This window comes from Sceloporus occidentalis, unplaced genomic scaffold (genome assembly GCF_023333645.1).
Source record: "Sceloporus occidentalis isolate IW3139 unplaced genomic scaffold, rSceOcc1.0.p SCAF_41, whole genome shotgun sequence".
Lineage (NCBI taxonomy): Eukaryota > Metazoa > Chordata > Lepidosauria > Squamata > Phrynosomatidae > Sceloporus > Sceloporus occidentalis.
Window position 1 is genome coordinate 617,064 of NW_028317021.1, and position 22,761 is coordinate 639,824.

At 40.1% G+C, this 22,761-nt stretch overlaps 1 protein-coding gene across 2 annotated transcripts in view; it reads left to right on the top strand.

Moving 5' to 3' along the window:
• The window catches only part of LOC149289960 (serine/threonine-protein kinase ULK1-like), a 126,393-nt gene that overhangs the window by 72,474 nt on the left and 31,158 nt on the right, over window positions 1-22,761 (top strand). Inside the window, exons 12-15 of one of the 2 annotated variants that reach the window (XM_089489682.1) lie at window positions 13,660-13,748; window positions 17,053-17,212; window positions 19,038-19,098; window positions 22,325-22,414. In XM_089489682.1, coding sequence (XP_089345808.1) covers window positions 13,660-13,748; window positions 17,053-17,212; window positions 19,038-19,098; window positions 22,325-22,414 — 400 coding nt within the window. The remainder of the gene's footprint in view (window positions 1-13,659; window positions 13,749-17,052; window positions 17,213-19,037; window positions 19,099-22,324; window positions 22,415-22,761) is intronic. The other variant, XM_089489683.1, reaches the window with a different exon arrangement.

A 22,761-nucleotide genomic window follows, 5' to 3' on the forward strand; every position in this document is an offset into this window, starting at 1 on the left:
TTTCATCTATCTTTTTATCTGTTTGCCCATTCAAGGGTGAAAACATGTGGCTTTTCAGATCTTGTTGGACTACAGCTCCCATTAGCCCTAGCCAAAGGTTGACAGTTCTAGGAGCTGAAATCAGTTTCTGGAGGGCCTGTGTGTTTTGAGTAGTAAGACTTGGAGTCATGAACACTTATCCTGAAGGCATGTTGCACGATTTTTCTTTTGCAGACCAAGATGGCCTCTTGGACTCATTCATTTGATTAACTGTGAACCTGTTTTGTATGTGTGTTCATATTATATACATGTTTATATATTATGTATTTTGTTTGGTTTGTTTATTTTTCTATTTATGTATCTGTAAATCGAGAGATTTTGGATTGTGATAATGTTAATGATGATAATGATAATAAAAAAAATTAAAAATGCACACCTGAGTTAGAAATGTTTTGTGTTTTGCCCTAAAGGTTGTGAAATAGCCTGTGGAGAAAAGATGGATTAGCCTAGGAACAGCAGCAGCCTCAGCCAATGAGATGCTGGCAGGGAAAGAATGAAAGTTCCATTGTGGCAGTTAAGAACTTCAGATAGGATTCTGTTGAGTCCATTAAGTGGACATAGTTTTATAAGTTCCAGAGGGGAACTGAGGTTTAAGTCCAGTGTGAGGGACTTACAACCTGATAGATATTCCAAGTTGGGGTTTGACTGTAGACCAAGAAGGTTCTGTTAGGTCCAGAGAGGGACCTTAATATATTTGGAGTCTGAAAGAGAGACTCAGAATAAACTGAACTCTAAGGAGAGGATTTCGGTTTCTTGATATCCTGCAGGATTCAATAGCCTGAGTGGCTGAGTTAGCAATAGGATTACGATTACAAGAATACCACTGTGACAAAGTAACAAAGAAAGACTACAATAACAACTTTGTATCCATAATATCTTATACAGTTCTGTTTTCAAATAAACTTTTATTCTTGTTTCAAATACCACCTGGCCAGAGTTTTTTAAACAACAACACACTACTAACCCTTAGAAATTTAGAGTGGGTTGTGACATAATTTTGGTGACAGCAGTGGGATAAGAAGGCCCAGGGTGCTGTCAACCTAAAAGAACAGTGGTTTGAAAAATATAGAGTGGTCGTGACATAGCCCTGATTAGCAAAAGGTGTGTGTTGATATTGTGCTCTGTGGTGTTAGGATCTTGTAACACTTCTAAGGATAAAGCAAGAGCGGAAACCCACTACGAAGAAATGTGAATGTATTAATCATGCCTTCGTTTTAATCACTTTATCAATTAATCAATCAATTTAGATATATTTGTGGATGAAAATATTTCTGAAGTATGAAGTGATGTTTCACTCTTCTTGGATGTGTGGAAGCCAGAATCATCTCTTAAGAGTGATTTATCATGTATGAGATCAAAGAGAGAATGCCTGTTTTTTTTTTTTTTTATTAATTATTTACAAATAAAATTCATCACAATACGATCATACATTTAAATAATATCTGAATTTATCTTTTGTTCTTCCTTTACTTCCCGACGTGATTGTGAAAAGTCTTTCTCTATCCTTTACACTTTATATATTTCCTTAATATACTTATACGTTCTCTATATATATTATTCCTTGATTCATCATTTTACATCTTTTCATATCGCCCTCTTTTTTCATTCTCTTAGTCTTAATTTCCCTACTACAGTATATACTATTACCAAGTGATGTGGTCTTCAAAAGAGCCTTATTCTATTTATTCTTATTTACTTTGACAAATCGTTACATTTCATTCGTATATAATAACTGCGTAATCTCCCTCTTTTTCTTTCATGTACCTTATCCATGGTTCCCAATGCTCTCTGAATTTGTTCATTGATCCTTTATTTTTCCTCCATGTTATTTTGTCCATATCTATGTATTCGTATACCTTATTTGACCATTGATCTAAATCGGGTACTTTTTCTGATTTCCACAATGACGCTAATAAAGTTCTTGCAGCTAAAATCATATAGAAAATGATTCTACCATACTTTCTTTCTAATTCCGTATCTTCGATCATATTTAATAAATACATCTTTGGGTCCTTTCCAAAGTTTATTTTTAAAATCTTTTGAATTTGTTGATGTAATTCAGTCCAAAATTTTCCAATAATTTTACATCTCCACCAACAATGAATAAATGTTCCAACTTCTTCTTTACATTTCCAACATTTGTTATTACAATTCTTTGACATTTTGGCTATTGTTTCAGGGGTTAAATACCACCTAAACTGCATTTTAAATAGGTTTTCTTGAAGGGCATAGCATGTTGTAAATTTTATTCTTTTTGTCCAATTTTTTTCCCATTGTACTAATTGAATGTTTTGCCCCAAATCCTGTGCCCATCTTATCATACAATCTTTTACAATTTCTTGTTCTTGTTCTTGTTTCAATAATAAATGATATATTTTAGAAATTTCTTTGGTTCCTGCGTGCATTATTATCTTTTCAAATTCTCCTTCTCCTTTACCTATTCCAAACAGTTTTTGATCTTGATTATATTGTTCTTTTATCCTTCTATACAGGAACCAATTACAAATAAATCCTTCATTTATTAATTCCTCCTCAGTTTTTATCCTTCTTCTGTTGTTTTCTAATTTAGTCAGATCATCATATGTTGGCCATTTTTCACACAGCATCTTTTCTCTTGTATAGAGGGCCTCATTTATAGATGTCCATAACGGGATTTTGGGGAACCATCTTTTCTTAATTTTCTGCCATACATAAAAGATTGCTTTCCTTATGAAATGATTGTTAAATTCCTTGTTTACTTTATCTTTCCCATAAAACAGATAACCATGTAGACCATAAATCAATCCAGCTCCTTCTAAATTTATGATCTTATTTTTTTCCAATCTCATCCAGTCCAGAGTCCAAGTTAAAGTAGCAGCAAAATAGTATAGTTTTAGATCAGGAAGGGCCAGACCCCCTCTTTCTTTTGCATCTTGGAGCAATTTGAATTTGATCCTGGGTTTTTTTGAGTTCCACACGAATTTTGATAGGTCTTTGTTCCATTTTTGAAAGGGTTTTTCATTATGAATAATCGGTATGTTTTGATAAAGGAACATCATCTTTGGCAAAATCATCATCTTTATTGCAGATATTCGACCCATCCATGAGAGTTTTAACTTTTTCCATCTCTCAATTTCGTGTCTAATTTCGAGCCAATTTTTTTCGTAATTATTCTTAAATAGATCCGAATTCTTAACTGTTAGCCAAATTCCGAGATATCTCACTTTTTTAACAATTTGGAAATTGGATTTCTCTGTAATTTTTTTCTGGTCTACTTCAAATATATTCATCGTTAACATTTTTGTCTTATCTTGATTGATCTGGAAGCCTGAGTATTCTCCATATATTTTTAGCATTGTTATCAAATAATCAATGTCGTTTACAGGGTTGCTTAAAGAGATAACCAAGTCGTCTGCGAAGGCCATAGTTTTATATTCCCATCCTTTAATTTTTACTCCTTCAATCCTTCTTTCCTCTCTTAGTTGTTTTAGTAGAGTTTCTATTACTAGCAGAAATAGCAATGGAGATAAGGGGCAGCCTTGTCTTACTCCTTTTTGTATATCAAAAGAACTCGTTTTTTCTCCATTAATTATTAATCTTGCCTCCTGTTTTTTGTATATACTTTGAATCCAATTTAAGAAATTTTCTCCAACTTCCATTTCTTTTAACACCGTAATCATATATCTCCAATTAACTTTGTCAAATGCTTTTTCCGCATCTAAGAAAATCAAGAGTAATTTTTTGTCATAGTTCTTTTCATGATATTCGATTAGATTTAATACATTTCTTATATTATTTCTCATCATTCGATTTGGTAGGAAGCCGTTTTGATCCTCGTGTATCCAATCTTTTAGAATATTTTTTAATCTTTCTGCTAGAACTGATGCGAAAATTTTATAATCAGCATTTAATAGTGATATCGGTCTATAATTGGATGGGTTTTTGGGATCTCTGTCCTCCTTATGGATTAAAGTGATATTCGCATGACGCCATGTCTCCGGTATATTACCCGTAGTTGCTTCCTTCATTGTTACATATAACGGATATAACAATTGCTTCCAGAATTTCTTGTAATATTCTATGATAAAACCGTCGGGACCTGGTGCTTTACCTGATTTACTTTTCTTAATTGCCGCTATTATTTCTTCTTTTGAAATTTCCTTATTTAATTCTTGTTGTTGTTCTTCACTAATTTTGGATATGTGTATCTTCTGTAAGTAAATTTCCATTTCGTCATCTTTTGTTCTTGTTTTTTGATATAGCTTTGAGTAGAATTCCTTAAATACATTTTGTATTTTCCTTGGATTTTTAATTATTTTCCCCTCTATTTGTAACTCACCAATTTGTCTCTTGCTCCTTTCTTTTCTTAATTGATAAGCCAGAAGTCTCCCTGGCTTATTTGCACACTCAAAGTATTTTTGTTTTACAAAAGTGATTTTCTTTTGAATTTCCTCTTGCGTGATTGACTCAACTTGCTTCAAGAGAATCTTCCTTTCTTTATTTATTTTTTTGTCATTTGGATTGATCTTGAGTTGGTCTTCTCTTAATTTTAATTCTTCCATTAGTTTCTTCAGTTCCTTTTCTTTTTTCTTTTTTAATTCGGCCCCCTTTTTCATGCATATGCCTCTCATTACAGCTTTAGAGGCGTCCCATACCGTCTGTATTGGGACTCCTTTATTCATGTTTTCTACAAAATACAATTCTATACTTTTCTCTATTTCTTTTGCCACTTCTTCATTATTTAATAAAGCCTCATTCAGTCTCCAGGAAAATTCCTGTCTGCCCATTTTAATTTCCAACCTCACTGGGTTGTGATCTGACCATATTTTGGGTAGTATGTCCATTTTATCAATTTTGCCTCCTATGAATGAAGATAAAAAGAACATGTCCAACCGAGACCATGATTTATGCCTATTTGAATAGAAAGTGTAGTCTCTTGCGTTTCCATATTTCGTTCTCCATGCATCTTGAATCTCCATTAGATCAATCATGTCAAAAAATTGTTTCGGAAGTTTGCCTTGTATTTCTTTTATTTTCTTCTCGGATTTTCTATCAACTCCTGGATTTACGACGCCGTTTAAATCTCCCATGAGAATTAAATCATCAAAATTTAGATCCTTCAATTCATTCAACAATTTGCTATAGAATCTTCCTTTTTTCTCCAATACTCCGTAAATACCAACACATATCAATATTCTACCCTGATACTTCAATTCAATTATCAAATAATGACCTTCGCTGTCTGTCTTGATTTCCTTCGGATCTAGTTTGGGGTCCACGTACATCACCACCCCTTTCTTCTTTTGATTTGACGCTGCTACGAATTCTTGGCCTAATTTTGGATTTCGTAAATGTTTCGTATCGATCTTCCTTATCCTCGTCTCTTGTAAACAGATTACTTCTAATCTTTGTTTCTGTAGTGAGTGAAAAATTTTTTTTCTTTTGTGCGGTGTATTTAGTCCTTGTACATTCCATGTCAAGAATTTTAATTTCTGCATTTTCTCAATTATATTAAAGTTATCAAATATGATCTATTACATTTCTTCTTCCATTTCTCCTTGAATGTCTCCTATCTCTCCTTCTTCTTCTCCTCTTATCTCTTCATTTGTCTCTTGATTTCCTTTGTCATCGTCTGTTCCTCCCGTTGCTCCCTCTCCATATATCTCCACATCATCTGACAGTGTCGGATTTTTCTCTTTCTGCCTTTCTAAATCTCTCTCCATTTTTCGAGTCATCATTGTTGATGCACCATCATTGTCCTTTTTAATTGTTTATCTTTCTCTTCTTCTTGTTTTGTTTCTTTCTGAATATCTTGTTGACGTTCAAAGTGTTTCATAAATTTCCTTGCTTCTTCTACTGTTTTAATCGTAATTCTTTTTTTCTTGAACCAGAAGGTTAACCCCTCTGGTATTTCCCATCTATATCTTATTGCTTCTTGCCTTAATTTTATGGTTAAGAATTGGTATTCTTTTCTCTTTCTTAATTGAGCCATTGGGATATCTTTGAAGATTTTCAGAATTTGTCCTTCATACTCTAGGGGGTTTTCATTATGTTTTCTAAGTACCTCATCTCTCACAAATTTCCTCACAAAATAAACGATGATGTCCCTCGGTAATTGTCTTTGTGATGCAATATAAGAGTTCACACGAAATAGCCGGTCAATTTCACATTGAAAATTTGTGGGATCTCTACTTAAAAATTCAGCCAAACAGTTTGATATTTTGTCCATCAGGTCCTCATCCTTCTCTTCTGGTAAACCCCTTATCTTGATGCATTTATCTCTAAATTTCTGTTCCCAAATGGATTTCTCCTCCATTTCATCTTCGAATCTTTTCTTTAATTTCGTCATTTCGAGTTCTATGTCGTCATTTCTTTTTTCCATTTTTTGTATCTTCTGTTTCGTTGCCGTCATCTCTGTGGTTAATTTTGTGATATTTTGATTTATCTCTTTCATATCTGTTCTTATTTCTTGACGTATTCCCTTCTCTGTATCTTTAATTTCTAATTTTAATTCAGTTTTTGTCTCTAAGAGATCAGTTCTTAACTTCCTTATTTCTTCCAATAGCATCGTTGTCATGTCTATTTTTTCTGTTGATTGTCTTCTTTGCAGTTGTTGTCCTTTTGGGGGTATATTCTTTCCTGGAGCTGACATTTTAACAACTCAATATTAAAATATTAAAGCAATAACAGTAACAATAGTTAGAATGGTGATAAAAATAGCAGTGATACTCTCAACAATAATAGAACTATTTGTATACTTCTTGTTCCCTTCTTTTTGATAATTATCTACTATTTCGTTATTGTTTTTTCAATTTCTACTTTTTTTTTCTCTCTTTCTTTCCTTCCCTTCTTTTCCCCCTCTTTTTTTTCTTTTTTCCTTCCCTTCCTCTCCCTTTCCCTCCTTTTTTTTTTCTTTTTTTCTTTTTTCCCTCCTTTTCTCCTTTTTTCCCAAAACCAAAATTAATATTTCAATCAATTTCTATTTTTAAACCTCCACTTTTTCAAAATAGAAAATCGCAAACCAGGATAACCAACATTGAACAGGAAAAAAAAAAAAAAAAAAAAAAAACAGAGAAACACCAAATTTTAAACAAGAAGACCACCACTACAACATTATCAATACAGCCTACGTTGGTGTCTTCTGACTGCTTTCCCTTTGAAACCCACTCTTTAATTTTACTTCTTGGTTACTACTATCTCCCAAATACTTTTCTTTCTATTTAGCCTTGCAGTTATTTAAGTTACTGTATCTTTTTTCTTGTTAATCTGATGAGGGACAAAAAGTTGCAGCGGTCACTTAAACTACAACTCCCATAACTTCTTGCTTCTTCCCATACGTCGTTTCCTGTTAGCGTCTGTCAGAAGCAGCAGAGAAAAAAAAGAAAGAGAACTGCCGATCTTCTAGTCCTCTCAGGCGTTCATCCACACTCCTCCTCCCGTCCTCGTCGCCCCCTCCTCCCGTCCTCGTCGCCCCCTCCTCTCGTCCTCGTCGCCCCCTCCTCCCGTCCTCGTCGCCCCCTCCTTCCGTCCTCGGCGCCCCCTCCTCTCGTCCTCTTTCTCGTTGTTCCCTTCTCCTTTTCCTTAAATTTACAATGTCTTTAAGCTGTAGCTCTCTGTGATTTTCAAGCTCTATAGTTCACTATAGTTCACTTCCTGGTATCCGTTGAACCTCAGGACCCAAGGATGTTTTGTCTAAGCCAATCTTAGATCTGTAGCTCTCTAAGATTTTCAGGCTCTATAATTCCCAGCGTCACTTCCTGGTATCCGTTGGACCTCAGGACCCAAGGATATTTTTGTCTGAGCCAATCTTAGATCTGTAACTCTCTATGATTTTCAAGCTCTATAGTTCCCAGCGTCACTTCCTGGTATCCGTTGAGCCTCAAGATGTTTTGTCTAAGCCGATCTCATCCAAGGTCAGTTAATAGTCCTATATTAACTCTTCACTCTCCAAATCTCTTCTGATATATCTTAAATCTATTGTTTTTGCCACTTCAGAAGCGTCCAACCCCGAGGGTATTTATTGTTCTTTTTTAGTCTTTTCTACTTCTTTATGAATTTGTTTGTATTATTGTTATTATTTCATAAATTTAAAGGGCAAGTATTTCTCACCAGATCGCCAGATCACTTCTTCACTTCTCTCCCACGTCCCTTATATCTCATAAGCGCAGTCTTTTTGTTATATAAAGATATTTGCAAAAGTATCACCTCAATCCGAAGGGAAGCCAATTTGCCTCCAATCCTTGAGTTCTTTTAAAATAAAATTGGCGGCTGCCCTGTCCGTTACCGGAGATACAATGCGGCCATGGATTGCTCTTCGGCTCCGCTGCTTCCGACTCTTCCCCCCAGCAGTCGTTGGAAGGTCTAGAAACGGAATCTCGCGCTGATGAGCCTCCGCCGAGCCCCCTACGGTCCCCCTATGTCAAGGAGGAAACTTCGGAGTTGTCGGGTTACCCCGAACCCCCCCGTAACACCGCAATGTCCGATCGACCCTTGACCAGCTAGTCAAGTAGCTTCTCGACGGGCGCCATTACCAACCGGAAGTCCCCCAGAATGCCTGTTTTAAGATGTCTCTGTATCAACATTTGTATTAATATCTATCTGTATTTCCAATGTTATATATCACTGGTACATTTTTACTCAGATTTAAAGGTGGTAAGATCAAGGAATTTAACTGACTAAAAAGTTACAACTTAGCATGCATCCCTCCCAGTTATCCAGCTGTGAAATTCTTTATTGTGTGCATAGTGTACATTTTCGTACAAGGATATGAGAATAGACTGAATCAGGTTTTGTTACATATGAAGGCTTAGTGGCAAGTTTGCTTTCTACATGGGGAAAATGGGTCATATTCAAAGTCCAATGTCTTTTAATTGTTTGTTTTAAAAGTACAGTATATTTACATAGACAGGGGTGGGGAATACCTGATGATGATGGGCTGCACTTGCCATCAGCCCCAGCTAGCATAGTCAATACTGAAAATGGGATTGGAGTCCCAACAATGAGGTGGGAGTGGCATACACATTCTTCTTCTCGAACACAGCCAGTGAAACCTAGTCAATGCAAATTCAAGTCATTGTAGTTCAACATCCAGATAACCTTTCTGCCCCCACAACCAGAGATCACTCTTAACAACAGATGTATCCCTGGAAGGTTGGGAGGCACACATCCTGTATTTTATCATCAAGGACAAATTGACTTTTATCAGAAAGCAAACTCCACATCAATGGCCTACTGATGTTGGCAGTGGAAAAGGCACTCAGAGTCTTTCAGTTGCTCCTCTCTGACAAGGTAGTACTTCTTCTGATGGATAACAGCACCGTCATGTACTACTTGAACAAACAAGGAAGCACAAAGTCCCAGATACTGCTTGAGATCACCCTCAGGATCTGGGACTGGTGCATCAACAACAGAATCCTTCTCCAATCCATACACCTCCCAGGAGCAGAGAATGAATTGCCAGACCAGCTCAGCAGGTCCTCCAACCTGTGCCACAAGTGGCGGCTCCATCCCGAGACGGTCGCCTACCTCTTTCATCTGTGGGGCAAGCCAATGATTAACTTCTTTGACTCACCTCTGAACACTCACTGTACAAGGTTCTGCTCTCAAACCCGTGCTCTGGATTCCCTAGAGATGCTTTCCAGTTCAAGTGGTCAGAAGGACTGGTTTATACCTTTCCTCCCTTTCCACTCATCACAAGAGTCTTGGCAAAATGACGTCAGACCAGTCCAGCGCGATCCTCATCACACTGAAGTGGCCGAGACAACCATGGTTCCACCCTCCACCTGTCTTGAAGGATGTGCCTCTGGCTGAAGTTCCGGCCACATCTTCTCTCCCTTCACGAAGGCCTGGTTCTCCATCCAGACATGCAGACTCTCCCATTGGTGACATGGAGGATCTGTCATTAAGATCTTTACCTGATTCCATCAGGACTGTTATTTTGGCTGCACAGAAGCCTTCAATCCAAAAGTCTTACCAATGTAAGTGGAACAAGTTCTTGCACTTTCTCCAAGAAAGACATCTCTCCATCCTGAGCGTTGGTGCCGACGGTGCTGGAGTTCTTGATGTCCCTGGCAGACTCGGGACTGTGACTGACTTCCATCAAGTGCTAACTGTCGGCTATTTGTTCTCATTACCATCTCGAGGGCAGGCCTTCTCTTTTCAAGGGCCCTCTGGTAAAGAGATTCCTCAAAGGATTTAGCAACCCGCATCCTCCATCCTTGGTACCGACACCAGTATGAAGTTTGGACACTGTGCTTTCTTGCTTGGCCCTTTAATCCCATGGCCACTATAGACATGACATTGCTGACCTGAAAAACAGCTTTCCTTGTGGCCATCACCTCCATTCGCTGTGCAAGCAAACTCTGTGCTTTATTTGTTTGTTTGTTTATTTATTTATGGTGTTTATACCCCGCCCTTCAGCCCTAAAGGCTCTCAGAGCGGCTTACAATTATTATTATTTTTAATTAGACAGTTCCCTGCCCTCAGGTTTGCAATCTTTCAGGGTGGACCAGCCCTACCTCTGGTTCCACAAGGACAAAGTGGTCCTCCGTACCGATAGCACCTTCCTTCCAAAGGGGGTGTTGGCTTTTCATACGGACCAGGACATTGTATTGCCGACTCTGGCCCAGAACCCGACCACCGATACCAAGCACCAGCTCCATACCTTGGACTTTCAAAGAGCGCTGGCCTTCTGTTTGGACAAGACCTTGGGTTCGAAGAACTCTGAGCGGCTGTTTGTTTGCTACTCAGAGGCCAAAAAGGGACTATCTATGACTGTGCAGAAGTTTTCCAAATGGGTGGCTGATACCATCCACCTCTGCTACGAACTGTCAGATAGATCTCTTCCTGCTCGGGTTCGGGCCCATGCGACGCGGGCGGTAGCTGCATCCTCCACTTTTTTGACTGGACTGCCCTTGGAGGATGTCTGCAAAGCTGCTGTCTGCTCCCAGCCATTGATATTCATCAAGTGCTACAGGCTGGACACCAGAGCCAGATAGAATGCAGCTTTTGGGAGGGCAGTGTTACTTTCAGGGTTACACTGACTGTGTGTTTGCTTTCAAACTTTCTATATGCACTGACATTGCCATTCACTGCATTTGATACTTTTGCCTTTGCTGTTTTATTTATTTATTTATGGTATTTATACCCCGCCCTTCAGCCCTAAAGGCTATCAGAGTGGCTTACAATTATTATTAAAAGACACAACACAAAAGGAGAAGGGAATGGTGGTGGGAAAGGAGATGCGATCCAGTCGTTATTCTCTCTCTCTCCCGGATCAAGGCAGATGGACTGGAGGGATGTCTCATCTTCTTCAGGCTAGCCCTGGTGGAGCTGGGCCTGCCTGTTCACTCCCTCACAGGCTGAAGGATGACAGTTTTGATGGAGGGAGGGCTCTCTTTCTTCAGGCTAGCCCAGGTGGAGCTGGGCCTGCCTGTTCACTCCCTCACAGGCTGAAGGATGACAGCTATCATGGAGGGAGGGCTGTGATGATATTCTTGTTCTGTTGTGCACTTACACTCAGAGAGTGAGCTTGACAACTGCATTTTGATGATTGGTTTCTATTCAAAAAATGCACTGTTTATGCCTTTTTAGGCATAAACACAGACATTCACGAGAGAGAGAAAGGAGAAGGCTGGTTCCATAAGCCTGCCTGATTCCACAGAGGGCTGACACTCATAGAAGCCCTCCTTTTCCGGGACATGTCCTCCACTTCTCCCTCCTATCCAGAAGAAATGGCAAAACGTCCTCTCTCTGCCTTCTCCAGCAGCTGTGCCCTTAATTAGAGACTCCAGTAGAAGAGGTGAGGGAAGTGTTTGTGTATCCCTTTAAGCACAAGCCTGCCTGCCTCTCCCTGACACAGCAAGGGATGCTGGGAAATTGGGAAGCAGGAGTCATCCACACGGCTGGCATCACGCAAAAAGAATGAATTCACAAGCAAAATGGACATGTAAATACGGTAGTTTTGCGAATTTGCTAATTTCTTGATTCCCCTCACATTCTCCCTAGATTCTGTCCAGATTGCGTGCAGCGTCATGTGATAGGCAGCTGCGAAGTTGTCCCTAATACCCTGAATGACCCTGCATTGGGGCCACTTTAACCTTCCAGTTTTCCTCATGTGATAAAGTCCATAGAATTGGAAGAGACCACAAGGACCATACAGCCTCTGTTTAAAACCTCTAAAAAAGTGGGGGACTTCACCATTCTCTGAGGGAGTGTGTTCCACTGTTGAACAGCTATTACTGTCAGGAAGTTCTTCCTAATGTTTAGGTGGAATCTCTTTTCCTGCAGCTTGAATCCATTCCTCTGTGTCCTGTGTCTTGTCTCCATTGAGCAGGATACTCCAGGGGAAGCCTGGAGTTTCCAGGCTCTGCAACTGCCCTGTTCTGCCTTGGTTTCTGCACAGTGGTGGCTGTCTGTACAGGCATCCAGCTGGGCTGCCCAACACATATACCTCCACTGCAGGCCACTTATTTCTGAAGTCAGAACAAGGTGCCCACTGATGGTCACATGCTGGGTGACTCATTTGGCCCTCAGAATGAGTGATTCAAGGGATAGTGAATGCACTGGGCAGCCCAGCTTGATGTCCATAGATACAGCTGCCATGGTGCAGAAACAGAGAACTCCAGAGCTTCGCAGAAGATCTGTAACAACAGGTAAATTTTTAAAATTTGTTGTAGCCTTGTTTTGCCCAGTTCTGGTGTGGAGTATGCCAGATGTGGTCTGAACACCAGAATTCGGGTTTGGGCCATGTGTCGTCAAAATAGGATGATGTCAGTGTGGAAGAGGAGGGGAAACAGATGTTTTGGCCCATGCAGACAAGGCTATAGTCTCTGGAACAGCAGGAAAACAGTATGTTCCATCTTCTGTAAGTTGTTGTTGTATGCCTTTAAGTCATTTCTTACTTATGGCAACCCTACACGGGGTTTTCGTGGCAGAATTTGTTCAGAGGAGGTTTGCCCTTGCCATCTGAGGCTGAAAGAGTGTGACTTGCCCAAGGTCACCCAGTGGATTTCCATGGCCAAGCAGAGATTCAAACCCTGATTTTCCAGTGCCCTGGTCCAACACTCATACCAGTATACCATGCTGGCTCTCATTTATCAAAGTGTATTCTACATTATTTTTTCAATACTTTAAAAACATAACTTGTCACATGTTTGAATATGGCATCCTTTCAAATATTTAAGCGTGGCTATCGTGTTACTTTCTCTTCTTTAGATTCGTAAGCCACTCCTCATAAGGCATGTGTTAATGATAAGATCATCACCAGGCACTGGAAGTACCTCAGAACAGATACCAGGCAAACATCCTTGAGCAAAGCAGGCCACTACCAGGGTACTAGAACAGGAAAAAAAACCTTTCCTATTTCACTGCAACATTGGTGATTGGAACTGGGACAATGGTGTACCCTCTGAAATCTGTAGCTTAACTAAATAAGAGCTTATAAAGTGGGAAAAATACATATTTCACAAGCAATTGCACCAAATGGTGACTTGGTTTCTCCTTCTCAGTTAAATGATGCTGTCTTTCACCCAAGGTAAATTAGTTGGCATGAGGAAGCCAAGAAAGCTTTTCTAATGTTGTTATTGACAACCCAAAAAGTATGACATTTCTTTCTCCCTTTTTCTCCCTTCTCTCTTTCAGCTGCTTTTGTGCCAATGCCTTCTTATCCAAGCTCTGGATCTGGGAGTTCATCCAGCAGTTCTTCCACATCCCACCTTGCATCTCCTCCTGTAAGTACGTTATAAATCTGTTGGCTTCTCCATTCCACCTCACAGCCATAGAGTTTCATATTTGGAGTTTGTAGGATTGTTGGATTGTTGATTGCCCATCTGCCTAGATGACAACCTGAGCCAGTATTTTCAGGGAGCATCAGGTTGGTGTGGTACATTCTAAATCAGCTCCTATAAAAATCAGAAGAACTGTTCTGTATCAGACTAAAAGCCTATATAGTCCTAAATTCTGTTTTCTACAATGGCTGCCTGGATGCCCATAGACAACATACAAGTAAGACATGAGCACAATAACATCTTCCCACTGTGGTTTTTAAAAGTTTACTGTCTTGTACTGGAGATGATAAAAAGTAATCAATAGCCTTTCACCACTGATAACCACATTCTACCTGAATTTGTATGATCCCCTTGTTAACCTATCTGAAGTGGTGACCATTGCTATATACTGCAATAGTGAATTCTATAGGTTAATTATGTACTTCTATAGGTTAATTATGTAGTTAGTAAAGATGTCCTTGTCTTTTCTGTGTTTCCCATCATTCCAGTTTCATTGAATGATACCAGGCTTATGTGAGGGGAAGAAAACCTGTCCACCTTCTCTGTAACAAGCATTGTTTTATATAACTTTACCATGCTCTCTGTTCCTTTCTTGCCTTTTTCTTACACTAAAAATCCCCTGGTTTTGTAATATTTGCCCATAGGGGATTTACTTTAGAACCTTTTTTATTTTCGCTGCCCAGCCAATACTGTTACAAACTTTAAAAATATCCTTTTTGAGATGCAGTGACCAGAATTGTGGAAGCAGGTTTCTATGTATGGTTGCACCACTGAATTGTATAAAGTAGCTTTCTTCGTCGTGGTCTCTGTGCCTCACACATTAGGGTTTTGCCCTACGCAGAGACTCCATTCGGAAAGTTCAGAGCTAACCAGATTGGCAGGAAGCCCCATACCCTGAGCATGCCCAAGCCCGCCAATCTAGCTCCTTCTCAGTTCTCTTTAGTCTGCCGTGACAGTAATTTCACTTGGGCGCTGTACAGACCACCCAAAAGGACGGTCTGTCAGTGCCGGTGTTTGCTGCGCGAAGGAGCCGCAGCGGACAAACCGCGCGGCTCCTCCGCACAGCAAAAAGAAGCCGCAAAAAGCGGCTTCTTTTTGCAGTGCCATTATGACACCGCAAAGCGCCATTGGCACACTTGCGGTGTCATAATGGCTCCAAGACGTGAGGACGCTAAGCATCCGCTGTGTCAAAATGATGGCGCCCATGTAGAATGGGCGCCGCCATTTTGTATGTGCTCGGCACGTACTAGAGTTAGGGATGTCTGGAAAGAACGCCCCTTCCTAACCCTAGTACTTTTTGGCGGTGTGGAACCCGCCTTGGACTGTTTTTGGCCGAATAGACTCCTGATTACTAATCTTGTTCCATATTTCATTATTTAGTATTCTTTATTTAGTTTTTCAATTTATTTCTTCTACTCCAAAAACATCCAAAAAACGAGAAAAAAGAAAGGGGAGAGATTTTATTTCTTATTGTGTACCCTCCGCCACCCCCACCCCCCACTCTATGGCTTCTACTTCCCTTTTTAAGTTTTGTTCTACCTGTGGTAGAAAAGTTTCCCTCTCAAATGGACATTCTCAATATCTTTTTTTGTCTTGGAGAAGGTCACATCGTTGAAAATTGTGCTACTTGTAGGGCCTTTACACTTCAAACTTTGAGTAACCGGGCCCAAAGTCTAACAATTCATTGCTGGAAAAAATCATTATTGGTCGCTGACCACATGATGGCAAAGAACCCCTTGGAATCAGTTTCTATTTTGCCTCCATTTTCAAAGATACTGAAGATCACCTCAACTGTGACTTCGGTACCGACTACCCTCAGCTCCATTCCATCGATACCGACCGTTACCAATTCTATTACTTCAGTACTGATCACAGCAACTCCACTTTTCCTTTACTTCGCCCACAACCATATGAGAGGAGGATTCTGTTGCCTCCACCTCAAATTACTACTACAGTGTCCAGGCCCCACCTGCATCCATGGAGTTAGCTACTTCGGCTCCAACGTTGATGCTATCCATGTTGATTACTGCTCCCATTCCAAGTGTCGTCCCTGGTTGAGAAAACCTGGTATAAAAGCATTTTATGAAGTCATCCTTCAAATGTTTTAAGGCCTTGAGGAAATTTTAACAAGTCTGGGGGGGGTGGGGGTAATTTTCAGCCTTCAAGATGTGGAAGAACACACAAAGTCTATAGCAGAGACTGGAAGTCCACTTCTTGTTTTGACTCAGGGGAAACTTTTGTTTCCATACAAAATTGTTTGACATGGAGGCTTCCCGGAGTAGCAAATGACCTTGCCCCAGTATTTTGTTTTGGAGGTTTAGATGGGTCACAGAGAGGTTGGAGGCCTACAAAACTAGCTTTGGAAATTGTACTTCACCCACTCTGCCTTAGATGGAAAGAAATAAAGAAGTGACTGTATGAAAAGATTCCAACTCAGTATCTAGCTTTTTGTTGCAAATCCTGAACCTTGACAGTATAGCCAAGAGAATTCACACACAGTATCAGATTGACATGCTAAGCTATGTCAGAGGCCCCATAGCATGTATTATTCTGACAATTTTGTAAAAACATAGAGGTCTGTCATCATTTTTGGCCCTAACTTACTTCACTTGTGCATAAATCCAGCACTGTCCACATAAGCACAAATTTGCAAGAGTTCTCTGCTGGCCCAATAGATCCAGGCTGCTCTAACACAATTTTGGTCTTAGCCAAGAATGCAGAATGAAAAGGGCAGGGGGGATCAAGCAGAACAGCTGGTGTACTGACTTTGCCTGCTGTTCTGCCTCTTCCATCTTATGCATTAGTCTCACTCTACCCAGTACAGTACTGGTTTTGACTGAGGTGTCCCTGTGTGGTATGGAAGAGAGGGGAATCTTTCAACTTGTTTCTTCAGTCTCTTGAACATGAAACCAGAAATAAAAGTGAATTCAGTGTCAGGGGTTTGTTTTGCCACAGGTACACCAATCATGTAACCAGATCCTCTGTAATGTAATAATGAGACAACTCCCACACATAACTTTCCTAAGGTATATACTGTTGGCAGATGCTTCCTAGTTCTAGGACATTGTGATGGTATATTTTTTTCTTGGCGCTATCAAATAACTCTCTTGTAGGAAGTAGCTGTTTCATAGAAACCCTGGCAGCTCTAGGATACTAGTAGTATCTTGTTTTATGAGAGACGTTTGCACAGTGCAAGGTAGAGGAGCTGGTGGAAAGCACCTCACTCTGTCTCTTCCCTTTCCTCAAGCAGTCACTTGGAGAGATGCCACATCATGAGAAGACTTTAGTCTCACCTATCCAGGGTTCACCTGACTTCCTTCATGGCTCAAAGGAGTCTGCTGGCAGCAGCAGCAAGAATTCCTCCTGTGACACTGATGACTTTGTCATGGTGCCAGCCCAATATTCAAGTAAGCGCTCTCGCTCTCTTGCTCTTGCTCTTGCTCTCGCTTTCTCTCTCTCTCTGTGTGTGTGTGTGTGTGTGTGTGTGTGTGTGTGTGAGAGAGAGAGAGAGAGAGAGAGAGAGAGAAGCTGGGAACAGAAGTAAATGTGATGGGATGAAAATAGTGGGGATGTGAACACTTTTGGTGGAGGGGGTTACAAACAGTGGTAGCTCTGTATGCTTTGAATGAAAGATAGGAGCATGTTCCCCAGTCCCAAGACTTGGCTCTAGTCAATTTATTTTGGCCCACATTCTTTAACATGTGATTTCCTAAAATGCAGGATGAGGGATTCGCAGGGAGATAACCATGCAGGTTGGTTTGTTGAGGGATAAGCATAATCAGAGCCAGCATGAGTGTTGGACTACAACTTTAGAAGACCAGGGTTTGAATCCCTGCTGAGCCACAGAAACACACTTGGTAGTCTTGGGCAAGTCACATAGTGGAAGGCAATGGCAAACTCTGCTCTGGATAAATCTTGGCAAGAAACCCCCATGATATATTCACCTTAGGGTCACCATAAGCAAGAAAGGGCTTAAACTGCAACAAGCTTCATCGCTTCATCAGGGCCCCAAACATCTAGTTAGGAATTTGCCATTCAGAATCTGGGAGCCCATGTCTTCAGAATATCTTTTTAGGAGAAAGCAAAGCAACAGGGCTAACATGGGTACTGTATATGATAAATATGATTTTATGATATCCAATACCAGTGTTGGCCCTGTTGTTTCGCTTTCTACTAAAAAGAGTTGTAAGGGACTACAAAGCCCTCTCACGTCCAAAGCCCTGCCACGCAGGAACTCACAACTAAAACACTCCTGAGAGATGGCCTCCAAGGCACTCTATTCCACTGTTGAACAGCTCGGCCCAGTGCCATTGAGCCTATCCTTAAGAAGCAGAACCCTCCCTCCTGTCTATCTGCCTTGGTCCAGGCCTCAGAGGGAGAGAAGAACTGTTGGACCTGATCCCCTTCCCCACCACCATTCTCTTCTCCTTTTGTGTCGTGTCTTTTTAGATTGTAAGGCTGAGGGCAGGGAACCGTCTAATTAAAAATAATAATTGTAGCCGCTCTGATAGCCTTTACGGCTGAAGAGCAGGGTATAAATACCATAATAAAATAAGTTCTTCATATAGTTGTGGTGCATCCATGGGCTGCTGCTTGAGTTTTTATCTTGGATGTACTCACTCTTCAAAGGTTTTCTTCCTAACACTGGAAAATTTCCCACACTGCTCAGAAGTTATTCTTCTTTGAGGATATGGTGGGATATGGTATTACATTGCAATAAAAATGATAACTAGGGCTGCTTACCACTAAGAGAACCAGCAGGATAGTTCATTGATGCACAAGTGTAGCCACAAGGGCACCTTTGCCAAGTATTCTCTCAAACCCAAAGTTGGCCCAACTTCAGCCAACTTGGAAAAGAGGTATTTCATTCAGTTTGCTTAGCCATAGCCAAAAGCTGAAGCTTTCTTTGAAAAACAGTAAGAATTTGAATGCTTGTGTCATTTGTGCGCCTTTGAACTATACTGCATCCTTCTCCATCCCACACCCCTCCAGATGTTTTGACTGGAGTGTCCATCAGACTGAGCTGCATAGCCAGCAGCAAATGTTAATGAGAGTTGTAGTTTAAAACATCTAGAGGGCACCATGTTGTGGAAAGTGGTCTACCCTTTTAAATATAAATCTCCCTCATTCCCGTAGGCCTGGGGAAAATTAATGCCATTATCATTTGTATCTTGTATGCATTTAGGTAAAATAAAGACCAGAAGATAATATCTTGCTCTCTATTCAACCTAGGTGATATAGCTGTGGAGACTGTAGGAGGAAAGCCAGTTCAAGACAGCCTGATGTGTAGTGGGTAAGGAAAAAGAACTTAACATGTTTAATTCTTGAGCTATGAAGCAAAGGAAGCACATCTCAGGATGCTGAAAACATTTTCTTTATTTGCTTTTAAAAAGCAACAACATGAATGCATTTGGCCTGGGAATGCTCTTACAGCCTTCTTCAGAAAGCTATGTTTTTTTGTTTTTAAACAATCACAAAAGGACAACACATAACTACATACAGAAATACGGTGCTGAAAGGTGCGCTCCAAGAAGCTTCAGCGCACCCCGGAAGAGGTAATGGCGTGCGCCCACATGGCGCAGGCACAAGCCCTGTTATTTTTAATGGGGCTTGAGCATATGCGGAATTCCCCTTACATGGGGGAGGGATCCGGAACGGATCCCTGCGTAAGGGAAGGGTCTACCATATCCATTTTACATTATATTGGTACATTGCTTATAGCCTGTACTTATCCACTTCCATCCAAAACTGTGAAACTTTCTGAACCAGGAAATCCAATACCACTTAACTTACAGAATGAAAGCATGTGTGTAAAGGCTGAAGACTTTCTTTAAAAAAAAGTCTTACAAGTTGAGGTTGGAAAAAATAGAGATAGAAATAGAGATAACTTACAAAAGCATATGGATGTATCTGAGCTAAAGGGAGAAGGACTGTCTGAAAACTCTGAGAGCTTTGGTTGGAATATAAGAGGGCTAGCTTCCTTATTTAAGCCAGGAAAGATTTTTTTCCTCTAAAAATTATTTTTAGTCATTCTTTCTTTTAAAATCAGGTAGTTAAGCTTTCTTGAGTTTACCCTTTTTCTTTCCCTTTCATAAATTTTAAGAAGTCATGTGGCAAACATAATAAATTTCTGTTAAATGATTGGCTTCATCCAAAATGGGCTTTATTTTTTCTGAAGATAGGTTTGGTAGATTCAATTTAAATAAAGTTTATAAATTGCTATTAATGAATTATATTTATAAAATGTAAGATTATTGACAATGTTGAATAATAAACCCATTAAAGCCATAAGCCAAAGTGATATGAAAAAATAGCCTTAGGCACAGGTCCTTCTTTGAATGAAAAATTCCCTCCCAATATTTTTCTACACCAGTAGAGCTTTGTCCACTCAATGTATGGAGACATTGGGAGAGGTAATTCAGTGGAAGAGGTTGACACACCACTCATCAATGAAAACAACCTCCCCTATCTGGTGTCAGAAACTGAGAACGGACACAACCAAATGAACATGGCCCTAGTGTGCACTGTCATATGGGGTTGAAAGACCTCTTGTTAATTGGGTTGCTCAGTTACTACCCAGCACTGTGAATGCTAACATCATGTGCCATTCAAAGTTTTAAAAAATGTGTTGTTGGTTTCAGTCATGGTGTCCTGCAAAACCCTGGGTTCCAGGTAACTCTAAATTCTGATGCAGAATGGTTTTGTTCCAAGTAGTGGCTCACTGTGGGAGCACCTGTTTTTCTATTTCTTATATAGCAGAAGAGTTTCTCTCAATGTTCCTTATGATGCCTAGTTGTTTTCTCTATATAAACCTTTTGGCATTTGCACTATGTTATGTAAGCAACAAAACTTGTTTCAACTGATAAAATGGTGCAATACATGTCCTTTTGATTTATGTGGTATATGAGTTCAGTTATCTTGGAGGTATATCCACCACAGACACAGTGGCCATAGAGATGGTGTCCTGTGAGTTTAATTATAGCCATCAGAGTGTGGTGGGGTAGAAACATAGAGCTGGAAAAGACCTGATCTTTGGAGGTTTTTAAACAGAGGCTAAATGGTCATCTTTCAGGTGTGCTTTGATTGTGTTTTCCTGTGTGGCAGGGGGGTTGGACTGGATGGCCCTTATGGTCACTTCCACCTCTTAGGATTCTATGACATGATGTTTGTTTGTGGTCCTCATCAGAACATTTTTAATAATATTATATTAAATGAAATATGAGGCTTATAGTAACAGCTTGTTAAGTGCCCGACTAAATATCATTAAAAAAACCCTCACTTAGACATATGATGCTGTCTCATACTGAGTAATAGGTAGCCTTGTTGAAGATAAGACAAATTCCTAAATCCACATTGTGGTAATACTTTGTTAAGCCCAATAGGCTCAAAATTCTGTGCAAGCCTTCAAAATGTACATGCTTCTTCACAGGCAATGGTGATAAATAAATTTTAAAAAGTTTAGGGGATAAGGTGGGTAGTGGAGGTGGCAGTGTTAGGAAATAAAGCTGCTTTGGGTCACTGTTGAGGTATTCTGTTCCAATGATGCATGCGTACTAAGAGTCCAGAAGCTGCACCAAAGCTGTGCTCTAGTCCTTAGGACTGGATTGTGGTTTTTGCGCACCTTTCAGACTCTTAGTACGCATGCATCATTGAAACAGAATACCTCAACAGTGACCCAAAGCAGCTTTATTTTGGCCTGTCTGTATGGGGCCATAGTCTGTAGATCCTTCTTCCAAATTTTGTTAAAGGAATATGCAAACTGTATGATTCTAATACTGTGCTGTTTTGAAAGTTTGCACAGAGAAGTTTGTGCCCTTTTGGTTGGCCTAAGACTAGGACATGTAAGGGCAGCTATGAAGGAACTAGACATGGTCCTGAAGGGTAAAGATATATAATTAAATATAACAGTTAGGATTGTCCATGTCATTGTATTCCCTATTACCATGTACAAATGTGAGGTTAGGGCAGTGAAGAAAGCTGGTCGGAAGAGAATGAACTCCCAGCTGTGGTGCTAGAGAAGAGTTCTGGGAATATTGTGAACCACTAAAAAGACCAGTGGATGGATCCTAGAGCAGATCAGGCCCAATCTCTCCTTGGAAGCAAAGATGACTAAATATGAGGTTGTCATATTCTGGCCATATCCTGAAAAGAAAATACTATAAGACCTAATAAAATAGAGAACAATAGGAAAAGAGGGAGACCACATTCCAGATGGATAGACTCAATCAGAGAAGTCATGGCATGAATCTGCAGGACCTGAGCAGGGCAGTTGAGAATAGGGTGACTTGGCAGTCTCTCATACACAGGGTCACCATGGGTTGAAGTCGACTCGAATGCAATTAACAACAAAATAATTGTCCTATACTGAATCAGACCAGCACTGTGTTAATCCACCTCCTAAATAAATGTATCTACCAGTGAGAAATTTGTTGCTATGTATTTTGTTGAAGCAGTGACATTTCTAAAATAGATAGATCATGTTGTGTAGGTTGTTGCTGTTTTCTGTTTGCCTTTTCCAGAAGCTCTTTGGTGACTTCAGCCTGCTTGGAAAGTCAAGGAAGAATGTCATCTCCCTCACCTCCTTATAGCAGTTCTCCTAGCCCATCTCGGTAAGGAGGAAACTGGGGGGATTGATGGCAGTCCTTGTTGCAAAAGAGGAGGGAGGGTAACTAAGAACACTCATGATTCTTGTGAGGTTTCCTGTACTTTCCTAAAGCTTTGTTTTACTACCAAAGGAGAGGAAGCATTTTTAAAAATGCCATACCAGCAGCAAAGAGCACCCAATGCTCAGAACTTGGAATGATTTTTTTTAATGTATACAGTGTCATTGTGTATTATAGTGTAAATATGTTGCCTTTTATTATGGCAGCATTAAGAAGATAACTTGTTTTATTGCTCATTAATTCGGGGGGAGATGGGGTTGAGGGCAAAACCTTACCCCTTGGGTTTGATAACA